General features: G+C 44.2%; 1 protein-coding gene across 3 annotated transcripts in view; it reads left to right on the top strand.

The window, feature by feature from the left end:
- Positions 1-27,369, top strand: part of LOC146829049 (mitochondrial fission factor homolog B-like) — a 240,208-nt gene that overhangs the window by 121,658 nt on the left and 91,181 nt on the right. The window contains exon 2 of one of the 3 annotated variants that reach the window (XM_085607674.1): positions 11,539-11,814. In XM_085607674.1, the coding sequence (XP_085463800.1) occupies positions 11,613-11,814 (202 nt within the window). In that variant the 5' untranslated portion in view covers positions 11,539-11,612. Of the gene's footprint in view, positions 1-11,160; positions 11,815-27,369 lie in introns of those variants that run through there. The other 2 variants (XM_085607676.1, XM_085607675.1) reach the window with 2 other exon arrangements.

The following is a 27,369-nucleotide window of genomic DNA, read 5'->3' as shown; positions in this document are numbered from 1 at the left end:
AGCCACAATCTTATTGGTGAGCATAGGAGCGGTCTCTAAATAATTCTCCAATAGATGGCATGTGGGAGAGCATTTGCCTCCCGGGAGACCTCTTACATAGATATTAATAATAAGGAGGTTGAGGCCGCTACGGGATTTAACCCTGATAATCAGAATATCGGGACTATCAATTGGAACCTCTGTCACGGTGACACCTTCACATTGTCGGACCCAGGTGGTTAAGCCCCCCATGGGTCTGCCTCTGTGACTCTTACCAGCAGGTTTGTGGAAGTTCAGGAACCCTGTACGAAAGTGGGGAGACAATGCCCAGGTCTCCTGAAATGCCCATATTCCAAACTCATCAACAAAATCGGCCCAATCAGGAATATCAAGCCTTGACCCCAGCCCTGCAATGTTCCAGGAGCCCATTTTTAGTAAAGACTTTTCAGCCCTGGTTCCAGCAGTTTGACCTGGGACAGACTGGGGGACAATCGTTTCAACAGATGGTAACAAATTAAGACCAGATGAATTAATCAAACAGGAGCAGTCTTTAGGGGAGGGTGACTTAATGATAATATCCTGGCTCAGATGACAGAACGAACCCATCAACCCTGAAGCAGGCACTGAGATGTGTAAGGAACCATCCATATGTCAATCATTATCCTCCAATGTAGAAAGAATTTCAAAGCGATTAAAGGACGCAATAGGCTTATCTAACCTAACGGGAAATGTTGGAAAATTACAGTTATCCCGTAAGGGTTGTATAAAGCCTGGCCTATAAAAAAAACCCAGTGGAAGGATCTTAATTGAGTTAGGAGCTGGGGGAAGGTGATGGGCTACTTCCAGTATGTATTTAACTAGAGCAGGAGACTTAAAACTTAACACAACACAATCCCCTGGAAAAGACTTATAGGACTGTCCAATCCATTTAATGCGCCTGACCATATTAAATTCGTCAAATAGGGCCTTGCTATTTCCAATTTTGGAGCTCAGATAATGAAGGGATTTGTTCTTAAGGTTGGACCAGTGTTCGTAAGACCCTTCCAAGAGGGGTGGAACGTTTGCCAAGATAATCGTATAAGGGGTGGCTTGGGGGGGAAGATGCAGGCTGATGGACTGTGGGGAAGGTCCTGCTCCCTCCCCCTCAATACCATCCTTGTTAACTAGCGAAGGGCGTCTTTGTCGGTCATGATGAGAATTGATACCCCTATTTGTAACAACTTCATGGCCAAGGACGGTATCATTCTCTTCCCCGATAGATGGTAGCAAAGGCACAGCCCCTACAGGCCTTGGTAATCTAGTACAAACGCCCGCATTAGGCACCTCCACTGGCGTCACTCCGTTCGACGATATAGGGGGCCCAGGGACTAAAAGCTTGTTGCCTGGGAATCTAGCTTCCAATTGGTCCAACCTATTAGCTACGAGGTCCAATTTTTGATGTACAGGGACAAGGAGACTAGTTAAATGATCTTTGAGGCCAACAAGAAGTAAATCCAGAAGAGGTTGTATCTGGGCCTGGCTGGAGGGAATAATAATATGGTCCAAGTGGCGCCCTTCCACAATGGGCCCACTAGGCTTGGAGGGAAGCGGCTCTACTGTGGGATTCCTCTTCCCTTGGCCTCTCTGTGATTTGTTGATAGCTTCCTTTTTATTGCCTTTAGCTTTGTGGGCTAACCTCCCTCTTGTTATAACCCTGGAAGGACTCTGGATGGAGACACAATCCTGAACAGGAACCAAAGTCTCCTGCACAGGGGGAGTGTGTGCGGGCGGGGAAATGTTACCATCTATTGGGCTTGAGTGAACAGAGGTAGGCGAGCCAGTCTGTAACTGGGCACATGGGAGGGAAGAGTTGGTAGGATCTAGGGAGAGTCTACGTTCCACCGCTAGAATCTCTAGGTTCAATGCTGACTCTGCTCTTATTAAATAATCGTCAAGTGTCCCCCCCGGCTTATCACCAGCCCTCCTTTTAGACATGCTGCTGGGGCGAATGGGGCCAAACCACTTTATGAGCACCCCGCCTTTCCTTGGATTAACACAGCAACTTGGTACAGTACACAACTAACAAGTGGTAGCAAATCTCTCTTGCAACTCACAGTTCTTGAATTGGGCCACTCAGACGCCAAACCCCTCACAACAACATCGAAGGCAGTGTGGCTGAACAAGGTCCCACCACAAGTATTAGGGGGTAGGCCCAGCCCAGCCTTATCCGGGCTTTGACGGGCAAGGACGGGCCCGCCCTTGGCCCGGGCTTTGCCCGGGCGCTGCCCGCGCGCGTCCCGCGCTGCGGTGAGCGTCCTGGGTTTAAAAGGGATTCCCCTCAGCTGTTCACGATTGCGCTGAGTGCGCTAGGCCTTCTGGGGGTTGTAGTCTGGGTAGAACAGCCGGCCACTGCTGTTGCCTTCGTGACCCCTGAGGCACCAGCACGAACAAACCAAGAGCAAGGGCAGCAGCACAGGAAAGAACCGTTCCCCTCACGGTATGCCTGGAAACTCCTTCGCGCGTCCCGCGCTGCGGTGAGCGTCCTGGGTTTAAAAGGGATTCCCCTCAGCTGTTCACGATTGCGCTGAGTGCGCTAGGCCTTCTGGGGGTTGTAGTCTGGGTAGAACAGCCGGCCACTGCTGTTACCTTCGTGACCCCTGAGGCACCAGCACGAACAAACCAAGAGCAAGGGCAGCAGCACAGGAAAGAACCGTTCCCCTCACGGTATGCCTGGAAACTCCTTCGCGCGTCCCGCGCTGCGGTGAGCGTCCTGGGTTTAAAAGGGATTCCCCTCAGCTGTTCACGATTGCGCTGAGTGCGCTAGGCCTTCTGGGGGTTGTAGTCTGGGTAGAACAGCCGGCCACTGCTGTTGCCTTCGTGACCCCTGAGGCACCAGCACGAACAAACCAAGAGCAAGGGCAGCAGCACAGGAAAGAACCGTTCCCCTCACGGTATGCCTGGAAACTCCTTCGCGCGTCCCGCGCTGCGGTGAGCGTCCTGGGTTTAAAAGGGATTCCCCTCAGCTGTTCACGATTGCGCTGAGTGCGCTAGGCCTTCTGGGGGTTGTAGTCTGGGTAGAACAGCCGGCCACTGCTGTTGCCTTCGTGACCCCTGAGGCACCAGCACGAACAAACCAAGAGCAAGGGCAGCAGCACAGGAAAGAACCGTTCCCCTCACGGTATGCCTGGAAACTCCTTCGCGCGTCCCGCGCTGCGGTGAGCGTCCTGGGTTTAAAAGGGATTCCCCTCAGCTGTTCACGATTGCGCTGAGTGCGCTAGGCCTTCTGGGGGTTGTAGTCTGGGTAGAACAGCCGGCCACTGCTGTTACCTTCGTGACCCCTGAGGCACCAGCACGAACAAACCAAGAGCAAGAGCAGCAGCACAGGAAAGAACCGTTCCCCTCACGGTATGCCTGGAAACTCCTTCGCGCGTCCCCTGGAAACTCCTTCGCGCGTCTGGGTAGGAAGTCCTGGGTCCGTCTGGGATCGCGAGGCCGCCACTTGTATTATAAGAGGTCTAGATATATATATATATATATATATATATATATATATATATATAGTAGGAATTCCCTGTCCTTAGGTGGTATATATATATATATCTGTGATTACTTGTTGTGAATAGGCCCTAGGGAGAGGGTAACGTTCTGGCTGGGTTAGAGAGGCTCTGATGAGCGGGTTCTATCTGATCCGAAAACCCAAGCAGAACACTGACACAGATAGATTTCTCTTCTTCATGGCATTATGCTTTCTTCAGCCTCAAGTAGCACGCTCCACATGGGCACGGATTCTTCACTGGCAGGGCCATAACCCTCTTCAGTCTAGTGGCATCACAGGAGACTGACTTAATCAGTCCTGAAGCATATTTTGGAAGCAGAAATTTCAGCACTGCAGTAAATAGTGACTCTATTCAATTAATGTATTGAGCGTGAATTATTACCCAGAAGCAACTTGGCACCTATCAGCCAACACATCATGGCCAAAAACAGTGCTAGATAGAGATAGGAGATGATTAACAGAAGAGGGACATCGTCATAACTCTTCAGAACCGATTGTACTTTTCAATCTGGAAAATAGAGTGTAGACCGGGTCAGCTTTAGGGCAGTGCAACTAGTGCGGCCGCACTGGGTGCCGTCCTGTGGAGGGGGGCACTGTGACCTCAGGGGGGGCGATGTGTTTAGCAATATCTTATGATAGGAGAGATGAGGGACACTTTTGCAGGTGGTAGGGAGAGATTTTGAGGAGGTGGTCATGGGACGTGGAACGCCAGAAGTGATTGTCGCACTGGGCGCCACCAGCGTTAAAGCTGACCCTGAGTATAGAAGATGGTTCCAGAGCTAGGGACAAATAATTCATCATTTCTGGCAAACAGGAATTCGTCAGTGCAGCATACATGGACATCCCTTTCTCTTCTTCAGATCAATATGGAGACAGTCTAATATCATTTGTTAAAGGCTAAACCTGTCCGCTATTGCTGATCTAGTCACTCCTGATACAATTCCTAGGCTTTCCACTGACAGTTTTGCAGCAGTATGATGCACTTCCTTTGTTGAATACATACTTTGTGATCTCACAACTATCCCAGAATTCCATAAACATAAATCTAAATTGGTGAATCTTCCTTGCTGTGCAGAGTTGCCACTGTCTTCCTGCCTCCCTACTCCCCATGCCTTTGATGTTCCAAGTGCATCTAAGCCGAGGCTATACTTAGGACCTCATTTTGAGTTTGGCAAAGTAGGTGAGGTGAACCACCATCACTTGGCAGTTCACCTGCCTCACGAAACTGGAGGCACCCCTGCCCCATAGAGGGGTTGGGGAACAGCTAGAGGAAAGAATTGTAAGCAATCCTAATAGAATTATAAATATATCCTAAAAGGATCAATAATAAAGACATACAAGAATTGAACTGAATATATTTCATTTTCACGCACAGCATGTTATGTCCTTTGCTACTATGTTTTCAAATTCATTAAGTAGGCTTAAGCAAGCAGGGATTTGCCTTGGGAATATGCACAGATCTTAAGAGAAAGGATCTAATCTTTTGTCAAACAATCAGTCATGGGTTTGTTAAGCGCGACTGCTCACCTGTAAGAGTCTCAAGGCGCTGGGGGGGGTAGGGGAGGTGCATGTTCCAGTCCATCAAGGAGGGGGTCTGTCGAAGAGCCAGGTTTTGAGGTTTCTCGTGAAGATGGGGAGTGATGTTGTCTGCCTGAGGTGGAGCGGTAGGGGATTCCATGCACTGGCCGCGAGGAAGGAGAAGGAGCGGCGGCCTCCTGATCTGGTCTTTTTTTGCGCTGGGAACCACGGCGTAGGAGAGCTGGGCTGATCGTTGGTTTCTTTGGGGTGCGTGGAAGTTGATTTGGCTGTTGAGGTATGTTAGTCCGGTGTTGTGGAGGGCTTTGTGTGCGTGGGTGAGGATCTTGAAGGTGATTGAAGATGTGGTGGGGGCAGGGGGTTTGTGTGTGTTTGTGTGCTTGCGTGTGTGTGTTAGTTATGTCAAACATTATGGAAAATTCAACCAAAGTTAGAAATGTTTCATACAGTATTACAGAATTGTTTGTTTGTTCGTGTGTTTTGACATTCTGAATCATATGAAACTGAAAGAAATTCACATGTATAGACTCGAAGATCAGCGCAGTGTAGTCCTTGGTTTCTTGGTCGGGCAGAGGAATGAATGGCATAGCTCTAGTATAAACAAGACTTGGCTTCCCGAAGTGTTACTTTGCAATGGAACTTTATAGTGGGTGGTTGATTGCAAGGTATGCATACCGCCAACAGGGATCAAAGTTATGATAATGCAAAATTTACATAAAATACAAACAATTACATAGACTTTTTATGCTCTACCAGCCTTTTTTGTCAATGTTTGGTACCGAGAGAAACCGAGAGAAATACATGTGGAATCTACATCTTAATCACCAGTAACCATGCAGCATAGTTATTCACCTAAAACAGCACCATGAAGAAGGCAACGTGAGTTAAAAATATTGTAAATTGAACCCAAAATGTCAATTTAATACCACAGTGATAAGTTACAAGCGTTCTATGATGTTATGACTTTGCAGGTTAAAAAACGCCTAACATTTTCTGGGCTCATTCTTTTTTAAAGTAAAATTAATAGCATTACATTTACGAGATAGCTATGGTACAAATCTTCAAAGTTATGAATGGGTCAGAGATATATTTATTTATTGAGTTTTGAGTTTTGCATAACGCAAATGTGACCCGAGTGCATCAGAGGGCTATACATGGATCAGATAAACATCGTTTACAAGAGGTATAACAAAAATGGGAAGGAAAGAGTCATACAATATAAGCCTTTACAGGGATTACATATACATCGTTCATAGAAGGTGTCATGGAATGGGAGGGAAAAGGTCATACATTATGAGGCAAGTAGGAGGTACATAGGGGTCGTTTATAGGAGATAGATGCAAGTGGGACGCATATATTTGTACAGTATACAGTAGAGGTGATGTATAGGGAGGGTGGTGGGAATAGAGGTCAGAGTGAGCAGATCATTTGTTGGACGAGGTATTTGGTAGATCAAACAGTCATTTAGGTGAATGAGTTTAGAAATTTGTTGAGAAGAGGCAGTTTTAAATTTTCCCTGAAGTGAAGGTAGGATTGGCTGTCCCGAAGTTCCTTAGGAAGGGCATTCCATATTCTGGGGGCGTTCCCCGAGAAGGCTCGGGTGAGAGATTTGGTTGTCTTGAATCTGGGAGGGAAGAGGAGAAGAGTGTTGGAGCTACATAGACGTATTTCTTGGCCCACTTTTGTTTGTTTGTTTGCAAGGTAGGTTAGTTTTCCAGAGTAGGGGGCTTTGTGTATTATGCAAGCAGTTTTGAATAATCTCCTTGCTTCAATTGGTAGCCAGTTAAGTTTCTTGACAGTGGGAGTGATTTGGTCGAAATGTCTCCCAACAGACAGCAATCCAGCTGCTGCGTTGAGTGTGGGCTTCATTGGAAGAAGGTGGGTTTTTGGGGTGCTGGTGATCATTGCATTAGCTTTCTCCAGCTTGGAGAGGACAAGGCATTGGATTAAGGTCTTCAGAAGGGATGAATGGTTTGATTTTTTTAATGTGTTTTAGTGTGTAGAAGGCACTTTTTGCTGACGCGTTGATATGCTCTTTTATGTTCAAGCTTTTGTCGAGTGTTCCCGAGAGATTTGACAGAGTTGGATATGTGTAGTTTACAGTTTAGTGCAGTTAAACTATTGAGCCAGTTGTGGATGGGTCAGGTATCTTTTTTTAGGCTAGATGAGGAGGATTTTGGTTTTTGGAGGTTTACCTTAAGGTGGTTGTTGTTGAACCAGGTGTATATCAAGGAGAGAGTATTGTTGCAGTGAAAGATGTCTTTAAGTGAAGCGATTTTGATATAGATTTGAATGTCATCTGCATAAAGATGGTAAGCACTCCTGGCTTTTTTCAAGATCAGTGTGAGGAATTCCATGTAGAGGTCGAAGAGGGCAGGGTATAGGATACAACCTTGTGGGACTCCTTGGTTGACTATTGTTGCTGTTAATGTTGAATTGTTTAGTTTGATTAGGGTAGAGCCATTGTAGGATGGTACCACTGATGCCAGCCCCATTGGTAGAGGGTGTTGAGAATAATGCTGTGGTTGAGTGTATCAAAGGCCCCTGAGATGTCCAGGAGGATTGGGAGACAGGCATCTCCTTCATCGAGGAACCTATGTAGGTCATTGGTGATGTTCAGGATTGCAGTCTTTGTGCTACAGACTTTCCTGAATCCGGATTAGAATGTGTTGTGTAAGTTGTATTTCTCAATGTGATTGTTTAATTGAGAGAGGACACATTTTTTGATGGTTTTCGCAAGTAGAGGGAGGTTGGTAATGGGTCTGTAATTGTCAAGGTTGTTGGGGTTAGCATTGAACTTTTTGATAGGCGTTATTTGGCCAAGTTTGAGAGAGTCCAACATGGAGCCCCTGATACGGGGAAGTTGATGATATTGGTCCAGGATGGGGATAAAGATGTGTCTGAGATTTTTAACAAGAGAGTAGGGAAAAGGGTGGGAAGTTGGCTTCATTGATGATAGTGTTTCACGGACTTCCTTTTCAGATATATATTCAAATTCAGACCAGATTGCATTGTCTTTTGGTTGAATGTGATTGACGATAGAGTTCTGGTGTTCTAGAGAGTGGACTTGCAGAGGTCATCATTAGTTGGTGGGGGGGACTAGTGGGGAGTCTTCATTAGAGGAGGGGTTTTTAGTGGAAGGAGAAGAGAGGAGGGGGACCAACAAGACTTCAATGTCTCATATTTTTGTTTTTTAGTCGGAGAAGAATTTAGCTAATTCTTCACAGCATTTGGTGGAGACATCTATAGGATGTTGAGAAATGGAGGAGGTTTGGTTATTAATGATCCTGATGTGGTGTAGGCGTGAGATCCCCTGTACAAGCATCACTGAAACTGAGGCATGGTAGTGTTGGTAACCAGTGGCTTGTCTCGTATTTGTTGCTTGTGATGGATACTGCATTCACTTTTTACAATTTCATAAATTTATCTTTAATTCTCTAATGGAAGGCAATTTGATAAACAAACGTGGGTGGCTATTCGTAACATAATTTCTCATTTCTAATAGCGGATGTTACTGACTGTAGAACTAGTTATACGCTTCTTTGCAGATACCTGGTACATTTTGGATAAGGCGTAACCTGGAATTTGATTGTTATTTTGCTACAATATTTTGTTAGAGAACATTTGCATCGAAGTCTATTAAGTAGACTTCAGTTACCAATTGTACCATTCTTTATCGGCCTCTTCCCTAGATGTCAACGTCCCATGGTTATTTTAATATAAGTAAATGAAGTCATTCTAAATCATATGACTAAAATAGGGACAGCTCAAACATGAAAGTGCTCCAAACCCACCTTTTTTTATCTACTCTTTACTTTGAGGGTCTCATTCTGTGCAGTGTTGCTTCTACTGCATAACTGCAGTGACAGTTTGAAAATGCATACTGTGCATATTTGATTGAATAGAAGTCCACCCAGTCCAATCAGATATGCACTGTTCCCTATGGGTTTAGAGTGCTGATGAACAGCACTGTAACTGAGAGGTAGGGCCTGAAAACACAGCCCACAGCTCTTCAGCAGCGTGATGTGCATGAGTGCCCCAATGTCAGTGACAGGCCTAGATTTACACTAACATTTTCATTGACCGCACTGGATCTAGACAGGTCTGCCTCTCTCAGTCTCACTCTATTGGTGAAGCAGGACTTGCAATGTTGTCGGAAATGTTACTGGGGTCTTGAGGCCGAGGGAGAAGTGAAGCAGCCATACCAGCAGAACTGAAGCATAAAAAATGTTTTTGATGGGGTGTGGATGTATATGAGCTTATGTATGCATGTGAGTATTTATGAACTTTGTACCTGCCGTTGGTAAAATGCTACTTTGGCTAAAGATGTCAGTTCTTGGCATAATGCGGGTATCTGTGGCTTGAAGGACCATCCTCTTGGCAAAATGCAGTGCTTCACATACTGGTGGCACTTCTTGATATATTGGGGCATCCATGGAATGATGGCGCTCACCCATGTTACTGGTGTCCTTGATGTTATTGTGACAATACGTATCACATTGTGAACATTTATGACATGACGACACCCCTGGTATTGAGCTAACCCTGGCATAATGGTGGTTGTTCTTGGCATATTGTGCACTTCCCTTGCACGATGTTGCCCCCCTAGTACAGTCTTCACCCTGGAATATTAGTGCCAATTACTGGTCCATTTTGAGTATACCTGGTATGATGGTTCTCCCGCCTCCTGACACAGAAATAGTGGTGTAATTCTAGGCATATTGCATCCATCCTTTGCATGACAATATCAACTCCTGTTATATTTCTGATTTTAACATAATTGTGGTAATTTTTTTAACACTGTGGTCATCTATGGTATGAGTTGCTGATATTTGGACATGTAAAGCAGAGTAAATATACTGGTGTTTGAGAACTAAATATGTATTCTCATAAAGCAAAAAAACTGGCACGCCAGGTCAAAAGGTTTGTTTTCTGATGATGATAAGCTTTTGTTCGGGGCAACAGAGTTTCTTTTTCAGAAATTAAAGGTTCGTATCAATACCACATCGTGTTTATTTTCCTAAACTGAAAAACAGAAGTTTGGGAATAAAATTATTGCTTTCCCACATGTTCATTCAAAGCGGAGGGATAATATCTACCTGAATCAGTAAAATTACCACAACCTGAGTGCTGGTCATATGTATAAGGTCTCTGTAACTTGAGCACCAACAGTGATATTGTGTGTTACCTGAGGTGGTGAGGTTTCCGATGTTTTGCTTATTTTTCCACTATGCCCGTTCGAATGAGACTCTCAGTCTTAACATAACTTTTGATTGGGAATCTGCTTTTATGATTCAGTATGGGCAAAAATAAATAAAGCGAAAGCAGAAATAAAGATAGATGCTAATGAAAATGCTAGCTCATTTGAATTTTCTGAACTTTCTGTTTGAACTTTTGCAATTTAGGCATTTTGCAGTAGTATTCTATTAAAAACTGTCGCAATCTTCTCACAATTTCCTTAGGGCGGGTGAACCTTCAACACTGCTGGGGAGAGCCAGAGTTTCTTGGTACACCGGGAAAATATGTAAACAATTCACCAGTGCTCTGTCAGAAGTCATGGCATTTTATCAATGTTACTCAATAAGTGTACTGTAAGATGTGCTCCTTAAAACCGACCTGGCTCCAATCCCCCCCAGAGAAAGTCACGTTTGCATTCTTTGCTTGCTCCCTCAATGCAAAGAGGGGCGGGGATAATACCCCTCACTCTCAAAGATCAACAATCACCAAAGTGTATAAATAGGTCATCCTGCAGCTTGAACGTGATCAACCCCCAAGACTTGCCTGACCTTCCCACACTTTGACTTCTTCATGTACTTTTGGGTCCAGGAACTGTGGGCCAAATGTACTAAAGGCCATTTAGTCGCAAACCCTCTAATTCCCAAAATCTCAGGGTTTGCAACCACAAGATCCCTTTTTCATATGCACTAACCTGATTTTGCAATTCAGAAACGTTTCTTCAAATTGCAAAATAGGTTTATTTAAACTATACTAAATCTCAATTAGAAAGAGGCGTGAGTCGGTATGGTATGTTTCAATGATTGATGACTGCAACTCCGTCCGTTCTCAACCCATTGGACAATGAGACTCCCAAGTTCAGGTGACCCCTTTTTGGGCAGCCGCGGTCCATGCAGGTAAAAACGGTGGGGCGGTAGGGCCGAGTACGGGGGGATTTTGTGGGATGATGGAGATGGAAAATTTACTAAATAATTAATTTTCCCTCAGCTTCGTCCCTGGAAATCCCCCCTTACTTGGCCCAACCGCTGTTACCTTCACGGACCGTGGCTGTTTTTGGGAAGCAAATCCTAGTACATGAGGGCCTATTAGATGTATTCTCCAATTCTGTCCCTCACTGACATTCCATTCTATGAAACATCAGGGTCTTGAACATTGAACATATGTACAAAGTAGATTAGCTGTCTAATGTAGTGAGGATCAGTGGAATCATTCTGCAAAAAGTGATGAATCTTATGTTTTTCTGTTTACATGTTTCTGGTTTGTGGGCGTACCCTGCAATGGAACGAGATCCTATTCCTTGAGTGTTTCTCACACATGAAAATAAACGATGACGTCACAGATTTTCTTGGGAACGGATATGAACAGAACGAAGTTTGACTTGAGCTTCACAGAGACCATCAACCGGTGCATGCAAGTCCCAAACAAGTTAAAAATTCTGGTAGAACCTGCCTCTGTGACCGATGGTAATCCAGTGGATGACCACCCCCCATCTTATCAGATGCACATACCCGAAAGGATATCACTTGCAGGTAATGAAATTAACTGACTCCAATAATAGGTTGTTCATTTTATTGCATTTAGTTTATATAAATCATATTGTTTACTGTTACTGTTACATGTTACCTGTGGTATAATTTTATTGCCCATGGGAGGATGGAAAACTGAGTCGGCCCTCCAGTATTCAAATCTCTGACCATGAGATCAAACACAGATTCCTGCTGTGGACACATTAGTTCACTGTGCCACAAGACCTAGCTCATTTCATGATTATGATGTGTAGAATCGTGCTCTAGGTCAGCAGCTCCCTTTTGATAACCACCCAACACCTGAACACGTAACACCCAAAATACCTTTTGGCACCCAGGAATAACAAAAGTACAAGGACATGGTGCAATGGCAGTGGTAACTGGGGCAAGATTCTCTGTTTGAACTCTCTGACAGATCTCTTTCAACTTTCAGATAGCAAAATAGTTGGTAAGTGAAGTCCTCTGTAATCTTATTTGATCAGAATACCACAGTGTTGGGATGGAAAAGATCTCTGCATAGTAAGAGATGTGTACCCCTGCCTGAAGTGCCCAACTGTACGGTTATCTGGATCCCTAATGCTGATTTTTTTGCTATAGGCGAACACTGATCATGTGTGTGCACCATGACATAGGCGTGTCTCATGGATTGTGGGCTTGTTGGACTGGCATAAGCACCCAAAGTGCTACCCTCATAGTGGTAGACGGCCACCGCATTCAGCAGGAGTTTAGCAGCACGAGCAAGGTGGGGGCAGTATACCGTGTACTGATCACTATTAGTGAACAGGACCGTTTGTGCCCTGTGTCATGGGAGTGAGGCCTACAGGCTCACTCACCTTTTAAAAGTTCTTCTGCTGTGTGCTGAACTCACCCTTGTCCTACATCAGGTAGATGTGGTGCCTTGCATAGCGCAGGAGTGGTGTCTCTGCGTGTGTATGGGTACCTGGGAAGGGTACGGTACAAGGACGATGCAGTGGTTAGTACATGTGTGGGGTGTATGTATGTCTGGAAGAAATACATTACACAAGAGATCTAGTGCTATGCAGTGCATGTGGTAGGACCACATGTACCGGATGAATGTGTGCTTGTTTGAAGTACAATACATGAAGGGTGAGGAGTTGTGCAGCACACATAGTGTGTGTGCTGGCAGTGTGTGTGTTTTGAAATAACACATCCTGGTTAAAAATACAAAAGCATCAGTGCTGAACAGTGCGTCCTGAGTGTGTGTGCTGAATGCGTGTTTACATGTGAGGATACAATGCATATAGATATTAGTGCTGAACAGAAAATGTGGTATGAATGGGTGAGTGTGCCTGCAATGGTGCATTGTATGGAGGAGCCTGGGTTCCCTTTTGGCAAGTCCAGGCCTGCCTGGAGAAGACATAAGGAGGGAAGGAATCCCCCAGACAGATTTATGGATTGCTTTATTCCTGGGAACTAGGTGGGGACACACTGAAGGGAAAAGGTACAGACTCCTTTTACCTTTCGAAAGCCTACTTTTTGATTCAGTGACAGATGACAAGAAAGGGGCCTGCACACATCTCAGGAAGGGAGATGGGGATGATAAGAGGATCATAAAGAGTAGGGCTGGAGGTCTGGGATTAACCTTTTAGATGCACATATCACTGTGTAAACTCTGGTCACTCCTATGAATTGTGTTGGGGACAATCAGCTTCAAAGTCGTGCCTGTAGTGGTAGACCTCTTTCATGAAGGTAGATGAAAAGGAAAAGAGCCCACTTCAACAAAAGTATAAACCCAACATGAAACCTCAAAGACCCAGACTCTAAATTACATTTGGTGACTGTAAAAGGACTATAAGAAGGGGAGGTCGAGTCCCCCAAAAATTGTTATCTGCCAAACAGCCAGATGGGCTGTGTGAGAAAGGGAAGCTCTGCAAGACTTCGGTGTGTGACTAGGACTGGGGGCCACATCCTTTGTTGCAGGGATTCTGCTCATGCACAGAACTATGTGCAGGAAACCAGGACCTCAGTGAATTGCGGTGTACCAAAAACTCACCTCAGAACCCAGAATCCCAATCCGACTAGCATCAGTGTCCCATTCGTCCTCCGTATCCTCTCAGCGCTCCCAATGTATAGACAACCCAGAACAAGCGACTTAGAGTACTCTCAGGAATGGTGGAAATCAGAAAAACCTGTTCGTTATTATTCTCATATCAGTCCACAACAAGAGTAATCAGAGACACGGTAAAGTTTAAAATGTTTATTTCATAAACTACGTGTCCTAAGATGCAGTACTTTGGCTAGCATAAGCAGACAAATGATTAAAATTAAAACCATCAGCATTGTTACAATACCATAGAAAATGAAGGGAGAAATCATATTAAAAATGATAGTGGAATACAACCACCCTCCCTTCACTAGTGAGCTAGTATTATTATACTAATAGAAGGTCTCTAAGTTTGAATGGGGAACCCCATACCGTAAATATCAGCTTAGGTGAATCACATCACAGAATCAGCTTTGCTCTGCGCCTGGAAAAGTTGTTCTCCAGAATGTGTGTCAAATGCATGCAAACTGCAATATTAAAGGCTCTCGACTTTCAGATATTTGCAGCTGTGTGCATGTTATGGTTAGAGCGTGGGCCGATCAACCTGAACTCGAAAACATACATTGTTTGGTGGCTCAGACTGTTTCTGCACACAATGTTCAGACCAAGGTCGCAGTGCATGTCTAGGGATGTGAACAACAGACAGTTCTCATGTGAAGAAAAGGCAAGCAAGCAGTTTTTAAATAATAACATGTATCTGCAGTGTTGTGTGCAAAAGCAGCAAAAGTGGCAAGATGGCGTTCCTAACATCTAAGGCGCTTATGCTAACATAGCAATGTATCTATATAAAACGCTGCCTCCACTACACCCTCCCTCGATCGGACTACAAACTATTAGGGATACAATTAAAGGAACGCAGAGTTCAAGTTCGACAGAGCGAGACCAAGTGCATTTATTGGAAATCCAAAGAAAGGGGAGTGAAAGTTCGAAGAAAAAACCTAAAAAAAAACAAAATGACTGGGGGGAAAAAAAATGGAAATTCGTAACATCTTCCAAAGGCTCAGCGAGCCCAAATGTCGAATCAAAAAAATTTTTTTTTTTAAATGTGTGGGTCGTATAAGGAAAGTTGGACGACATCCAAGTTAATCCAGTAGCGACAGCTTCCAAGAGGAAGTCATTGGAGTGGGCTGTAAAAGTTGCCACCATCCAGTCTAACAAGGTAAACGCACATACATGTTCTTCGAAAACCGGGGCCTCTAGCACAATCAGAGGACAACTGGCGTGTTCTTCAAGATAACTCCTCTCCAAGAAGTCATACGCTGCCGTATAGATGTCCCAATTCCCTAGGACTCCATGTGCCGCTCCACAGGCCATAATCCTGATACCAGAACAATCCAACTCATGAGCCACTAAGGGACTCATCAGTCGATCATAATCCGGGGCAGGAGACACCGAGTTTGACAAGCACAAATCCAGAGTCCATTTGAAAGGACAATCTAGGCAATGAAAAACAGGTTGCACGCACGTAAAGTAGGAAAACCGGAAGGACAATCCATAGGCAATGCTCAGGGTTGTTTTACAAAAAGAAGATATGCCGTTCCTCTCAAGTAAAAGAGTAAAAAAGTACAGAGTGCCGTTCCTCTCAAGTAAAAGAGTAAAAAAGTACAGAGTTAGGGAAGACGGGAATCCCAGCTGCCCCAAGGACTGAGGTCAGTATGGGAAATCCGTAAATCGGATAGTAATGCCCTCACACACCCTTGCAGGTGTCATGCTTCATCATCTGGGCTGCTCCTCGTCGGGTCGGCAGTGCAATTCCCGACGGGCTCCCTATAATAGGGGCTCTTTGTCGGAGATCTTTTTATCCGAAGGCCGTATGGTGAAGTGCAGGTATAGGGGCAGTATTGTGTAGATATAGTGAAATAAATTAAAATAGGGTTGGGAGTGCCGAAGTAAGCAAGTTTTTATTCTGGGGGTCTCCTACCCTAAGTAAAAAAAAACAAAAAACAAGGCACTAACCCGAGTGTAATGTCTCGTGTAGTGTAATTCCTTGTTTTACTCAGTGTGGGTCAACATGTTTCTCGCTCTTGGATTGATATCCTCGCGATTCTTCAGGACCTAAACAATAATAACTATCTACACCTAAGCTGTGTGGTGGATTTGCTACTCACGATAGTATTGTCTAATGGTTATAGTAACTGGATCTACCCTAATCAGTATGATCCCCAGGCATCAACAGTACCCGGTGGGATATGCATAGCGCTGGATTCCTAAAAGTTGCAGGAGATTGTTGCGCATGGTGCTCGAATGTAGACCTGCCCTGTCCACCGGGTCCCGGGTTGCCAGCGGTAATGTTCCATAATATTCAAGCATCCGGTTACGAAGATGGAGCAGCCGGGACAGGCTGTCCTGTGACACAAATTGTGCAGCCATTGCGCAGTAAGCAGACCAACAACAGCACACCAGCCGTGAGGGCGAGAATCTACGGGAGCCCGCCAAAGACGCTGGAAAAAATAGAATGAAAAAATGCCGGTATCACACCAAAAATAGTTCAGAAGGAGGACACGAGGCCGGAGCCCACAATTTTGAAAAAATGCGCCAAGCCCGTTGTTGACGAGGCATTAAATATAGTTTGAATCAGGGCACCGAAATGAAGTGGGAGATCAGTATTTAAAAGCGCATGCACCTCTGTGCGGGTGTTTGCTACGTGAAGGACAAATGTTTCACGAGATGAAGTCAGAGCGACTTCTTTCTGAGACAATAGAGCCATTATTCTGCTCATATTGTTGAACTCTGCTTTCAAGGCTGGAATGGAAGGCCAGATGGATACATCCAGCCGCCCATGCGGGGGTGGGAAAAGGATATTTTTACAGCAGACTACTGTCTGTGATACAGTCACAATGTAGGGAATTCCCACTAGCTTCCCGCAGCAAGCCTCGTTATTTAAAAGCAAATAACTACCGTTGGCTAACAACGTGAAAGAGGGTGTAATAGCTGGCACTGGAATCCCTTTCAGAACAAATGCTAAATTTGGTGCCTGAACGTTGCACGTGCCATGCAATTGGATGTGCCTACAAACTACTGAGTGATCAGGTGTGGAAGTGCAGTCCTCACCTTTCAAATAAACTTCTTTACCTTCTCTCATGCACCTATATGTAAATGGGAGTGACCCAACTTCATGCAAGAAAGCAGTACCCAACGGTTCATATCTGCCAAGGGCATAATGTTTCATGCACAAACTGAATTTAAACAAAGGAAATGGTAATGTGATTAACCCATGGATAAGCCACACAGCGGAGTTCAATTCGGCCTCAGAGAAAGGCAAAGGTTCCAGCTTTTCAATATGCAGTAATGAGTATGTTGCATCTTTCATGGACATGAATTGTTGTTTCGCAGTTAGATTAAAGGGAAGGAATAAAGACGAAGTATTCATGTAGTCCCAGGGGACTTTCCCAGCCATTAACATTTGCAAAGTCCATGCAAACTGCATTATAGAACACAATTGATTTTGACCATGATACAAAACAGACACATCATCCTGCACAATATCAACAACAGATGAGACAATCTTATCTAATGTGTAAATCCTGGAAGAAAGGGTGTTAATGGTATTATCGATAACAGCTAGTACTTTTTCCAAATTGGCTTGATCAATGGCTCTCAATCTGGAAGCCACTTCAATTTGAGATAATTTCCAAACTTCGTTATAAACAGCATACACCCATCTTTTGGACCTGCCACCTACAGGACCCTTAAAATCATTAAAATCTATTTTGTCATGTAACTTAGATAAATGAAGTTTAACAGATGCCAAGGTGGAATGTTGCAGCCAAGATTGGCATAACTTCCCTACAGAGTAGGTAGTAACAGAATGAGAAGATTCAAAGCGGGGGGCTACGCGAACCTGCGTATACCCAGGTCCCAAAAAACGATGTTGACAGGAATCTGAGCTTGTCTGCCAAGTTAACCATCCTTCCGAATGCAATTTGGAAATATTGAAGGATGTATTAGTAATGTATGACTGCAGCGCATCAAGGGACAGATCTGTATGATTATCCCAATTTGGATAAGCCCCCAGATACGGAATAGAGGGGGAATTCAGTTTTTTTAGAGGTAGCCAATCCAAAGCAGGTGGTCTGAAAAATAGTTGAATTAAAAAAAAATATGTGTTTGGGATGAGGCAGGCACGATGCAAAGCTTCTGTTCCTTGTACCTGCCATGGTTTAGAACCCCAAACAGATTTAAGATCAACAGTAGCTTTCCACAGATCATAACCCCTGACCGCCAAATCATCCATAAAGGATTTGGAATTCAATAATTTAGTGTGTGTCAGCCTAACCTTCGAGGCAGACTCCACTGCCACTTTAAAATAAAAGGCTGCAGGTTTCAAAACACTGAAATCAGTAAAATAGGCAAATTTGTTCACTAATGTGCTGGAGCTGCCTAGCATTGGCGTTGGACAATGTTCCCATTGCGTATAATTTACAAAATTTCGATACGTATTTGCCTTATGTAGGAAATGATTGCCATAATGCTGATAGCAAAACAGCTCCCCATAATTAGCAGTGTCTAAATACAAATCTTCAGCATCAAAAGTGGCATACTATTTCAAATCAGAAAACAGTGCCTCTATGGCCTGAACATCCAAATCATCCGAGCGGATGTTTTGTGTAACAACATCACCCATAGAAACACGAAGAACATTCGGAACATTAATAACCTCAGTGGGTCCATGAATTTGAAATTTAACAGCATCCCACACAATCCCATCTAACACAGGCCAGGCAGTAATATTCACAAAAGTCTGGTCCCACTTCATGATGTGTGATGAGGAGTGGGGGGCCAAAGTTCCATCAATTAGTCTAATTGTAGATCTTTCTTTTAGGTAGTGTCCATTCACAAGACGAAAAAATACTACCACAAATCCAATGGACATAAACAAAAAAATACATATGAGCACCAGCCAAATGTAAGTCCAAGGGGGAATTAAAAAATGTCTCTTAAACCAAACAGCAAAAATTGAAACTTTCGATGGCGCACTGGAAGTCATAGAGTTAGTGTCAAAGGAGAAACGTGACTGGTTAACTGCGGTTGATTGTAAAACAGGCAATGATACATCTGCAGGATAAGCATACTCAGTACCTTCAGGTGGACTACCAGCCGGTGGTAGCAACAAAGGATCAGTAACTGTATGCATCTCGATGGCAATATCAGGCATCGTGGTAGAAGCTGGAGCTAAAACAGAATTTCTCAGCATTGCAGGGCAAGAAACCACTGGAGTCATACTAAGAAGAATCGGCCACTTGCTGTAGTTTGACATTGTCAATCGAGATGTACCTGTTATCCTTGCGACCAGGAAGTGGAGGTAAAATGACTGTTCTTGTACCCTGCACGCCAAGCACTGGAACCGGGGCTCGATAAGAGGGGCCAAACTCCTTCTTGTTCTCCACCTTCTCACGGACCAGGTCTCCAACTCGAGGTAGCCAGCCGACTACCGGAATCTGAAGCGCAGCATCAGATGTGGAGGGCAAGTGTTCTTTTGCGAGACTATCTCTGGTCTCTTGTAGATTCTGTAATACAGCACAGTGATCATCTACGTCAAAGGGTGCGGCAAACGCCGCCATGTCAAGACCATCAAGGTCCGGGACAAACATTTTTATGCCAAAGAGCATCATGTATGGGGTCCGCCCACCCAGAGACCTTCTAGGGAGATTATTAAGTGCACGTTGAACGTTATACAGATGGGCTAACCAGTTCCAGCCAGTGCCTAAAACCCTGGCTGTCAAGGATTGCTTTAAGTCACGGTTCATTCGCTCCACTACACTATTACCCTCAGGTCGGTATGGAGACGAAAATTTGACTTGGACCCCCAAAGATTTCATGGCTTCTTTGTACGCCTTAGAGGTGAACGCAGGGCCTTGATCAGAATGAAAGGTAACACACACAAAAATTCCCACAAAGACACGCAAATCCCTTATGACAGTACGAGCATCAGCACTCCTTTGTGGCCATACCCAAAGAAAACGTGTGCATGAATCCACTGCAACTAAGATGTACTTATACGCAGTATCAGAGGAGAAAGGACCGCAGTGATCTAAATAAACACACCCAAGTGGTTTATTAGATATGTACAACTGAGTTTGTGGTGGGCGCGCAGCAGTCGAAGGTATAATCTGCTGGCAAATGTCACAATCAAGAACATAAGTGTGAGTTTGTTTATACAATCCGCACCACCAGTAACGCTGTTGTAATTGAGTAACAGTAGCCGACACACCGGCATGGGCAGAGGCCATACCCTCGTGAGCCGCTGTTATCAAGGATGGTCTGCAGTCCACGTTGAGAATCAATCTGTCACCAACGTCGTTAATTCTCACATACGGGACGTTATCAGGACTTAAGTGATAATGGTACCGAGAAGGGAAACCTCTCGGTACCTTCTCTGTAGCAGCAATAGCTGCCAAGATGTCATCATCGATCTTACTTTTGGATCTTGTAACTGCTGCTACTAGATATGTCGCCATTGCTGTTTTCGCTGCCTCATCAGCTAAGCTGTTGCCGACAGCGTGGACACCAACTCGCTGGTGACCAAGAGTGTGAATTACATTCACGAGTGGCAGTTGCTGTTTAAGTTCTGCCATTCGAACCCAAAGCATTTTATGCTTGATTGTGCTACCTTTGGAATCGCGGTATTAATTCTGAGACCAAAAGAACAGATTGTCGTTTAAAGACTGAACACAGTAAAACAAGTCACTCACTATAAGAGTAGTAACCCAAGGATCAGCAAACTCCAGTGCACGCACCAGAGCACGGAGCTCTGCCAACTGTGCGGTACAATCACCCAATGACTGCGTATGCACGATATCAGACTTGAATTCTCCATTCACGAAAGTACCCGCTACAATTGTGCAGGCCGCTGAATAGGCATGCTTCGATTCTGTCGCCGGTTGCGCCGAACCGTCAGTGTAAATGACACAATGGTAATCCTCAAGCGGGCGCAAAGACAGAGGAGCTGGATGAACGAATTCATACTGCAAGTACTCCTGAGTCTGCAATGAGGCATCAAAGATGTAGGTGACATCCAGCAATGTCAACGAAGTGGCCCACTGTATCCAACGTGGATGCAAAGCTTTTGAATTGGGTACACTGGCTTTCGTCACTGCCTCTAGGGCAGGATATGGTGTAACCACCAACATGCGTTTCCCTTGCGATAGCGCTCGTTCTTTAAGAATCGCCATCTGCACCGCAGTCAATACTTTTTCGACTGTGGAAAATCGCAGTTCAGTTGAAGTGTACAGGTGTGATTTGTAGGCAATGGGGACGGTGTCGCCCTCATTGAACGTTAGGTACGTGAAACCCACCACGCCCGGCACCATTCTTATTACCAGGTTAGTGTGGTTATCACGTGTCAGTAAGTATTTCAAAGCAAGAAGATCAGCCTGCAAGGATTGCAAAATAGCTGAATGCTCTGGCAGCCAGCTCGATTTGGAAAAAGTAGGTTGTACCAAGGCATATAGCTGCTTGATACGCTGGGCATGAACGGGAATGTACGACCGACCGAAATTCAGTGTTGTAGGAGCACGCAAGCATGCACACTTCTCCAGAAAGTGAGGAGTTAACCCTCGACCCTCATTGTTGAGCTCGTAACCCAAAAACAACACTGTATACTCTGCAATGTGAGACTTTGCAAAGTTGAATTTGTAACCGAAGTCTGCAAACATAACAATGATGCGATCAATGCGACACAGATGCGGCCACAACTCGTCAGCTGTGAGATAGATATCATCAACATACGAGTACGCATCAGGGTCAATGCTCTCTAACAGAGAGACAACACATGCGGCAAAGACGCCAGGACTGTTTTTATAGCCCATGGCTAATCTCTTAAACTGTTTTTGTTTGCCACCAGAGGTAAACGCTGTCCACTGACTACTAATAGAGGACAGGTTATGGCTGTAAAAGCCATTGGATATGTCAAGTGCGGTCTTAAACCTATTTCTCACGAGACTATCAACGAGGGCAGAACTGTGGGTATTCTCTACAGCACACGTCCGACAATGAGAGTTCAAATGCCGGTAATCCAAAACTAGGCGGTGCGACCCATCAGGCTTGGTTACAGTGAATAAAGGATTATTCATTGGTGACACACATGTTTCAATAACACCCTGATATTCCGATTGCTCAAGGATTCCCACGACGTGAGATCTAGCTTCGCGGCGCATGGGATATTGGGCCTGTGGCTGGGGCATAGCCCGTAAAGGAATCTCATGGCTTGGAGACCATTTATCCCACCCAACCTGAGTACGGTACAATGCGGGAGCAAGCACCTGAGCCCACTCCTCGGCAAACCTTTCAGCGTGCTCCTTTGGCACAGTGTGCGCAAAGGACGGGAGAATTATTTCCTATTTGGAAATTGATTATTTTTGGCCGGGCTTGACTCCGCTGCCCCCCTGATTGACTTTTACTTTGGCCGGGCTTGGCTCCGCTGTCCCCCCCTGTGTGACCTTCTATTTGGCCGGGCTTTGCTCCGCTGCACGGCATGATCAGGACTCCATCCCCCAGCAGCCCCGCTGAAGACGAGGACGCCACCGACGCTGCTAATGGGCGCCAGGAGGCGCATAAAGGTCTGGGCGGGGCCGAGGCCTTTGTGGAACTATTTGGAAATTGATTATTTTTGGCCGGGCTTGACTCCGCTGCCCCCCTGATTGACTTTTATTTTGGCCGGGGTTGGCTCCGCTGTCCCCTCCTGTGTGACCTTCTATTTGGCCGGGCTTTGCTCCGCTGCATGGTGTGATCAGGACTCCATCCCCCAGCAGCCCCACTACAGACGAGGACGCCACCGACGCTGCTAACGGGCGCCAGGAGGCGCATAAAGGTCTGGGCGGGGCCGAGGCCTTTGTGGAACTATTTGGAAATTGATTATTTTTGGACGGGCTTGACTCCGCTGCCCCCCTGATTGACTTTTATTTTGGCCGGGCTTGGCTCCGCTGTCCCCCCCTGTGTGACCTTCTATTTGGCCGGGCCTTGCTCCGCTGCACGGCGTGATCAGGACTCCATCCCCCAGCAGACCCGCTACAGACGAGGACGCCGCCGACGCTAACGGGCGCCAGGAGGCGCATAAAGGTCTGGGCGGAACCTCGTCCCGCGGGACACGCGCGGTCCGCACCGGGAGAAGCCCCGGGACAAGGGCGGGACCGTCTGCGGCCGTCCTAGGCCAGAGGAGGCCGGGCTGGGCTACCCTATTGACACTATCGAATAGAGTAAGAACGTAATAGTTTATGTGTGTTAGGCAATTTCCAACGGTGATTTATGTCCATATATATTAGTTTAAACTTGTTGGTTGTCCATATTGCTATTTAGCATATACTTATCGATTATTCAAACATGTCGAGACCTCGAACAAAACCTATAACAGATAAAAAATCTAATACTATAGATACATACTTAACTAAAGCAGTCAGTGCCCTGGCGGAGGAAATAGATCGTACTGAGAGACGGATCTCAATGGGAACAGGTACAAGGGGTGTGGACCAAGTTAATGTGATTGCAGAGATCCATACAACCAGGGAGGAAGGATCGATTATTGCAGACTGGGCATCGGATATAACTTCTGATATAGCTATGGTTGACACAGAGAATTTACATAGCCCCCGGATCTCAATTACACCAAACTTATCTAACTCATTTTCCTCGCCCCAGCTTATGAATTTAACTAAAGGGGGCAAAAGGAGAAATATAGGCCAGGGAATTAGTAAGATAGCTAAAGGAAAGCATATAGTTACAAGAGGGACGTCGCTAAAACAGAAAGCTGCATCGAATAACGGGCAGCCCATGTGTTCTCTTAGTATGGAGGTTCTTACCGAGAAAATTACTGAGATAATCCGGCCATTATATGAGAAAATAGATTTTTTGACTAGTGAGGTTCATAGACTTGGTGGGTACCTGGATAACTACAGATCGCAAGCTCAACCAGTTAATTCAAGGGAACGACAAATAATGCCCCCATGAATTCAGCAATTAACAATTTGTTAAACTTAGTACTGGCCGATCCTAGCGTAGGTCCAATTACTGCCAGTAATTTAGATAATAGGAAAAATCTAGAGGAACCAAAAAAATCATCTCAAGTCGAAAGTATCATGCCATTAAATGGTAAAGGAACTCAAAGGACTGAAACCTTGGAGCCGGCAAGAAAGCCATGTGATATAGAAAACCTTAATACTACTCATATACCAGCGGTCATTAATTTACCACCAGAATGCGTGGCATATGTTGCTGTTCTCTCTAATGTACCCAAATTACGGGAAGGGCAATCAGAAACCAACGTAACTTTAAAAAATAAAACCTTGCATTGGTTATCTAAATATTGTGGTTTCCCCACAATGGAGGCCAATCAAATAATACTTACCCAAAGGGTTGGTTGGATAGGCCCACTACCAAAATTTTTTGATGGTGACCTGCATAATAATTAATTTTAGGTCACCAGGTTGGGCGCATAAATCCATAATTAACGCCCCTCCACCTTCTTGTTGGGATTTTAATACAACATTACTGCCATTGAGTTTCTTTTATAGATATTTGCCTGCAAGTGATTATGTTACAAACCAAAAGATTTACCATCCAACTATTAACCCGATGCCCTCATTAGTACCCCGAGCTACACACTTTTCTATCTCGTCGTATAACAGATTTCAACCTCTGGGCACATTGGAGAATAACGATTGACGAGAGAGCCCAGAGGATGTATCTTAATCGATGGAATAGATAGCGGGGGATACAACAGGTCAGTTGTCAGAGGAAACGGAATTAGCAAATATATAAACCCCAAGCAGGTGATTCCAGACAATGATAACATTGGGTATAATGCTTCTGTTGTTATAAATAATGTCAATGAGCGAGAAGTCGGGTCACAGAATGCCGAGATCGTAACAAATGTGACCACAACTACGATCTCTATTACAAGCCAAAGAATGCAAACAATAATACAAGGGGGCTATACATTTATAACTCGGAATATTGCAGGTCTTGGTAAAAAATTGGATACCCCCTTTTGGCAGGACTTTATTTCCTGCAGCAATGATTTTATTTGTCTACAGGAAACATGGAGTACAGTCCCGGTCGTGGTCGAAGGATACTCTTCATATTGTTTAAGTGCGACACCGTCCACAACAGGAAGAGCTAATGGAGGATTGCTGCTGCTCATATCAAACAAAATACTTGGGTGTAAAATTATAAGCTATTCATCTATATGTAATCACAGCCAAGTATTGAGATTCGAGTTCCCAAAGGGTAAGGATTTGATATTAATTAACTATTATAATTCTACGTTTTCCAATGATAGTGGAGATTTATTAGAAGCATTGGAAAGGGAAATAGATAGGATATTGGCACTTTCTGGTAAACTTGCCATTATCCTTTGGGTAGGTGACTTTAATATACGAACATACCTTTCAACACAAATTAACTCCTGTGGCTTTATGAAAGTCAATAGTAACAATAATGAGAATGATGATGATTTATTACACTTTCCCCACTGTAGATATGGTACGATTTTAAATACGATAATGGCAAAATTTGACCTTGCCTTATTAGACTGTACATTCAGTAAGGGACATATTAAATGTCCAACTTTCACTGGGCTGAATGCTTTTAGCAACATAGACCACATCCTAATTTCAAAAAATAGTTTTTATACTGACTTATGGATATCTGAATAGGTGGTGAGTGATCACAATAGTATTTCCATAGCTATTCTAGACTCGGGTAACAAATTGGTGAATACCGAGGATCGTCTTTTAAATATTCTTCCTGTTAGGTCTAATGGCATGAGAATTAAATGGACTGGAGTAGATCCACCCAAAGTTCAAAAGGAGGTGGTTATAAACTGTAGGAAAGAAATTGATTATTGCCTCAGTGAAGAGATCCTCCCTGACACCTTGATAGAGGCTTTCTCGGATATTAACAGATTAATAAAGATTTTATTAACCAAAAGTACTAAGAATTTGAAAAAAACACGTCCGAGGTGGTTTGATTCAAAATGTACACTTGCACTACAAAAACTAAAATTGGCACTGAGGACTATTCCCCGAAACCAACTGTACATACATGAGTTGCGAGTTGTATATGTTTTGCTGAATTAAGCAGTGCCTTTGACCTAGTGGACCACTCTCTTTTGTGGACTGTACTGCTTGAATCTGGGGCCCCGAAAGAGATAGTATTCTTTTTGGCACGAGTATACGAGAAACTATCCTGTAGTGTACGATATGGGCCAACTGGTGAACGAACCCCCTTTTTTGATGTAAGAAGAGGAATCAGGCAGGGGTGTGTTTTGGCCCCTCTTTTATTTTCCGTATTCATTAATCAAATAGCCATGGTTTTAAGTCAGATCCCAGCGGACGCACCAATGAAAGAAAATAAGGCAGTACCAATATTATTATATGCTGATGACGCGGTTTTTTATCCCGTACCCCAATAGGCCTTCAACGGCTTATTAATAATTTTACAGATTTTATTAAAGGTAGGAAACTCATAATTAATAAATCAAAAAATTATACTATGACATGTGGCAAAAAGTCGAACTCATCAAGGTCTTTTTTCTTAGATGGTTTTAAAATTCATGCTGTTACCTCGTTTTGTTATTTAGGCATTACCTTTGCTGGAAATGTGGTAAATGGACCAATGAACATGAAAACATCAGATATAAAATGATTAGGAACACAAATGGAATATTTAGGTTTGCAACCAAACTAGGGGACCGGAGGGTAAAGGACATGGTGAACATATATAATGCAAGATGTGTTTTCTCAGCCCTTTTGTGGGGCCGGGATATGGGGTCATTACCCTGCCGACCAACTCCAATTAGATGAAAATAGTTTTCTTAAGTGGCTGCTAAGTGCTCCTGTCTCAGCTTCTACTGAATTAATTCATATGGAAACTGGTCTTAACTATATCTCTGATTTGGCTGCTTTGCGGCCTTTACTTCTATGGCGTTCTATCTGGTCCAAGAGCAAAACTGAGTTCACACAGTCCATAATTAAGGACTGTTTAAAGTTGGACTTTGACACCCGTATACCGTGGATAAGTTACATTAACCACTGGTATAATTTGTTATTTGATTTTAATGTTCTTGATGAGTCCGAATACCCAATCACACTATCAAAAAAAGAGATAAAAGATTCTTTTTTATCCTTTAAGAGGGGGGAATGAGATAACAAATTAATAGAGACCCAAAGAACACTTGTGTTTTATAGGCAACTTGAACTTAAAAGTGGGTTCCAGCAGTATTTGGAAGATGTGACAAGATCTTCGCATCGATTTGTATTATCTCGTCTTAGGCTGGGAATTGTTCATCATCTTGTAGCCTTTCTGGATATAGGTAAACGATCTAAAATAAAGTGCCCATGTGATAATATTTCTAATCAGAGTTGCTGCCACTTTCTACTTTTCTGTAAATTTTATGCATCACTTAGGAAATGTTATTTAAAACCGATTTTTTTTTAAATATAATACCCGCTTAACTGTAAATGCTATGAGATTACTATGTAAATTGGAGAGCCCAGATA

This window comes from Triturus cristatus, chromosome 5_2, assembly GCF_964204655.1.
Source record: "Triturus cristatus chromosome 5_2, aTriCri1.1, whole genome shotgun sequence".
Taxonomy (NCBI): Eukaryota; Metazoa; Chordata; class Amphibia; order Caudata; family Salamandridae; genus Triturus; species Triturus cristatus.
This window is presented reverse-complemented; position numbering and strand designations above follow the sequence as displayed.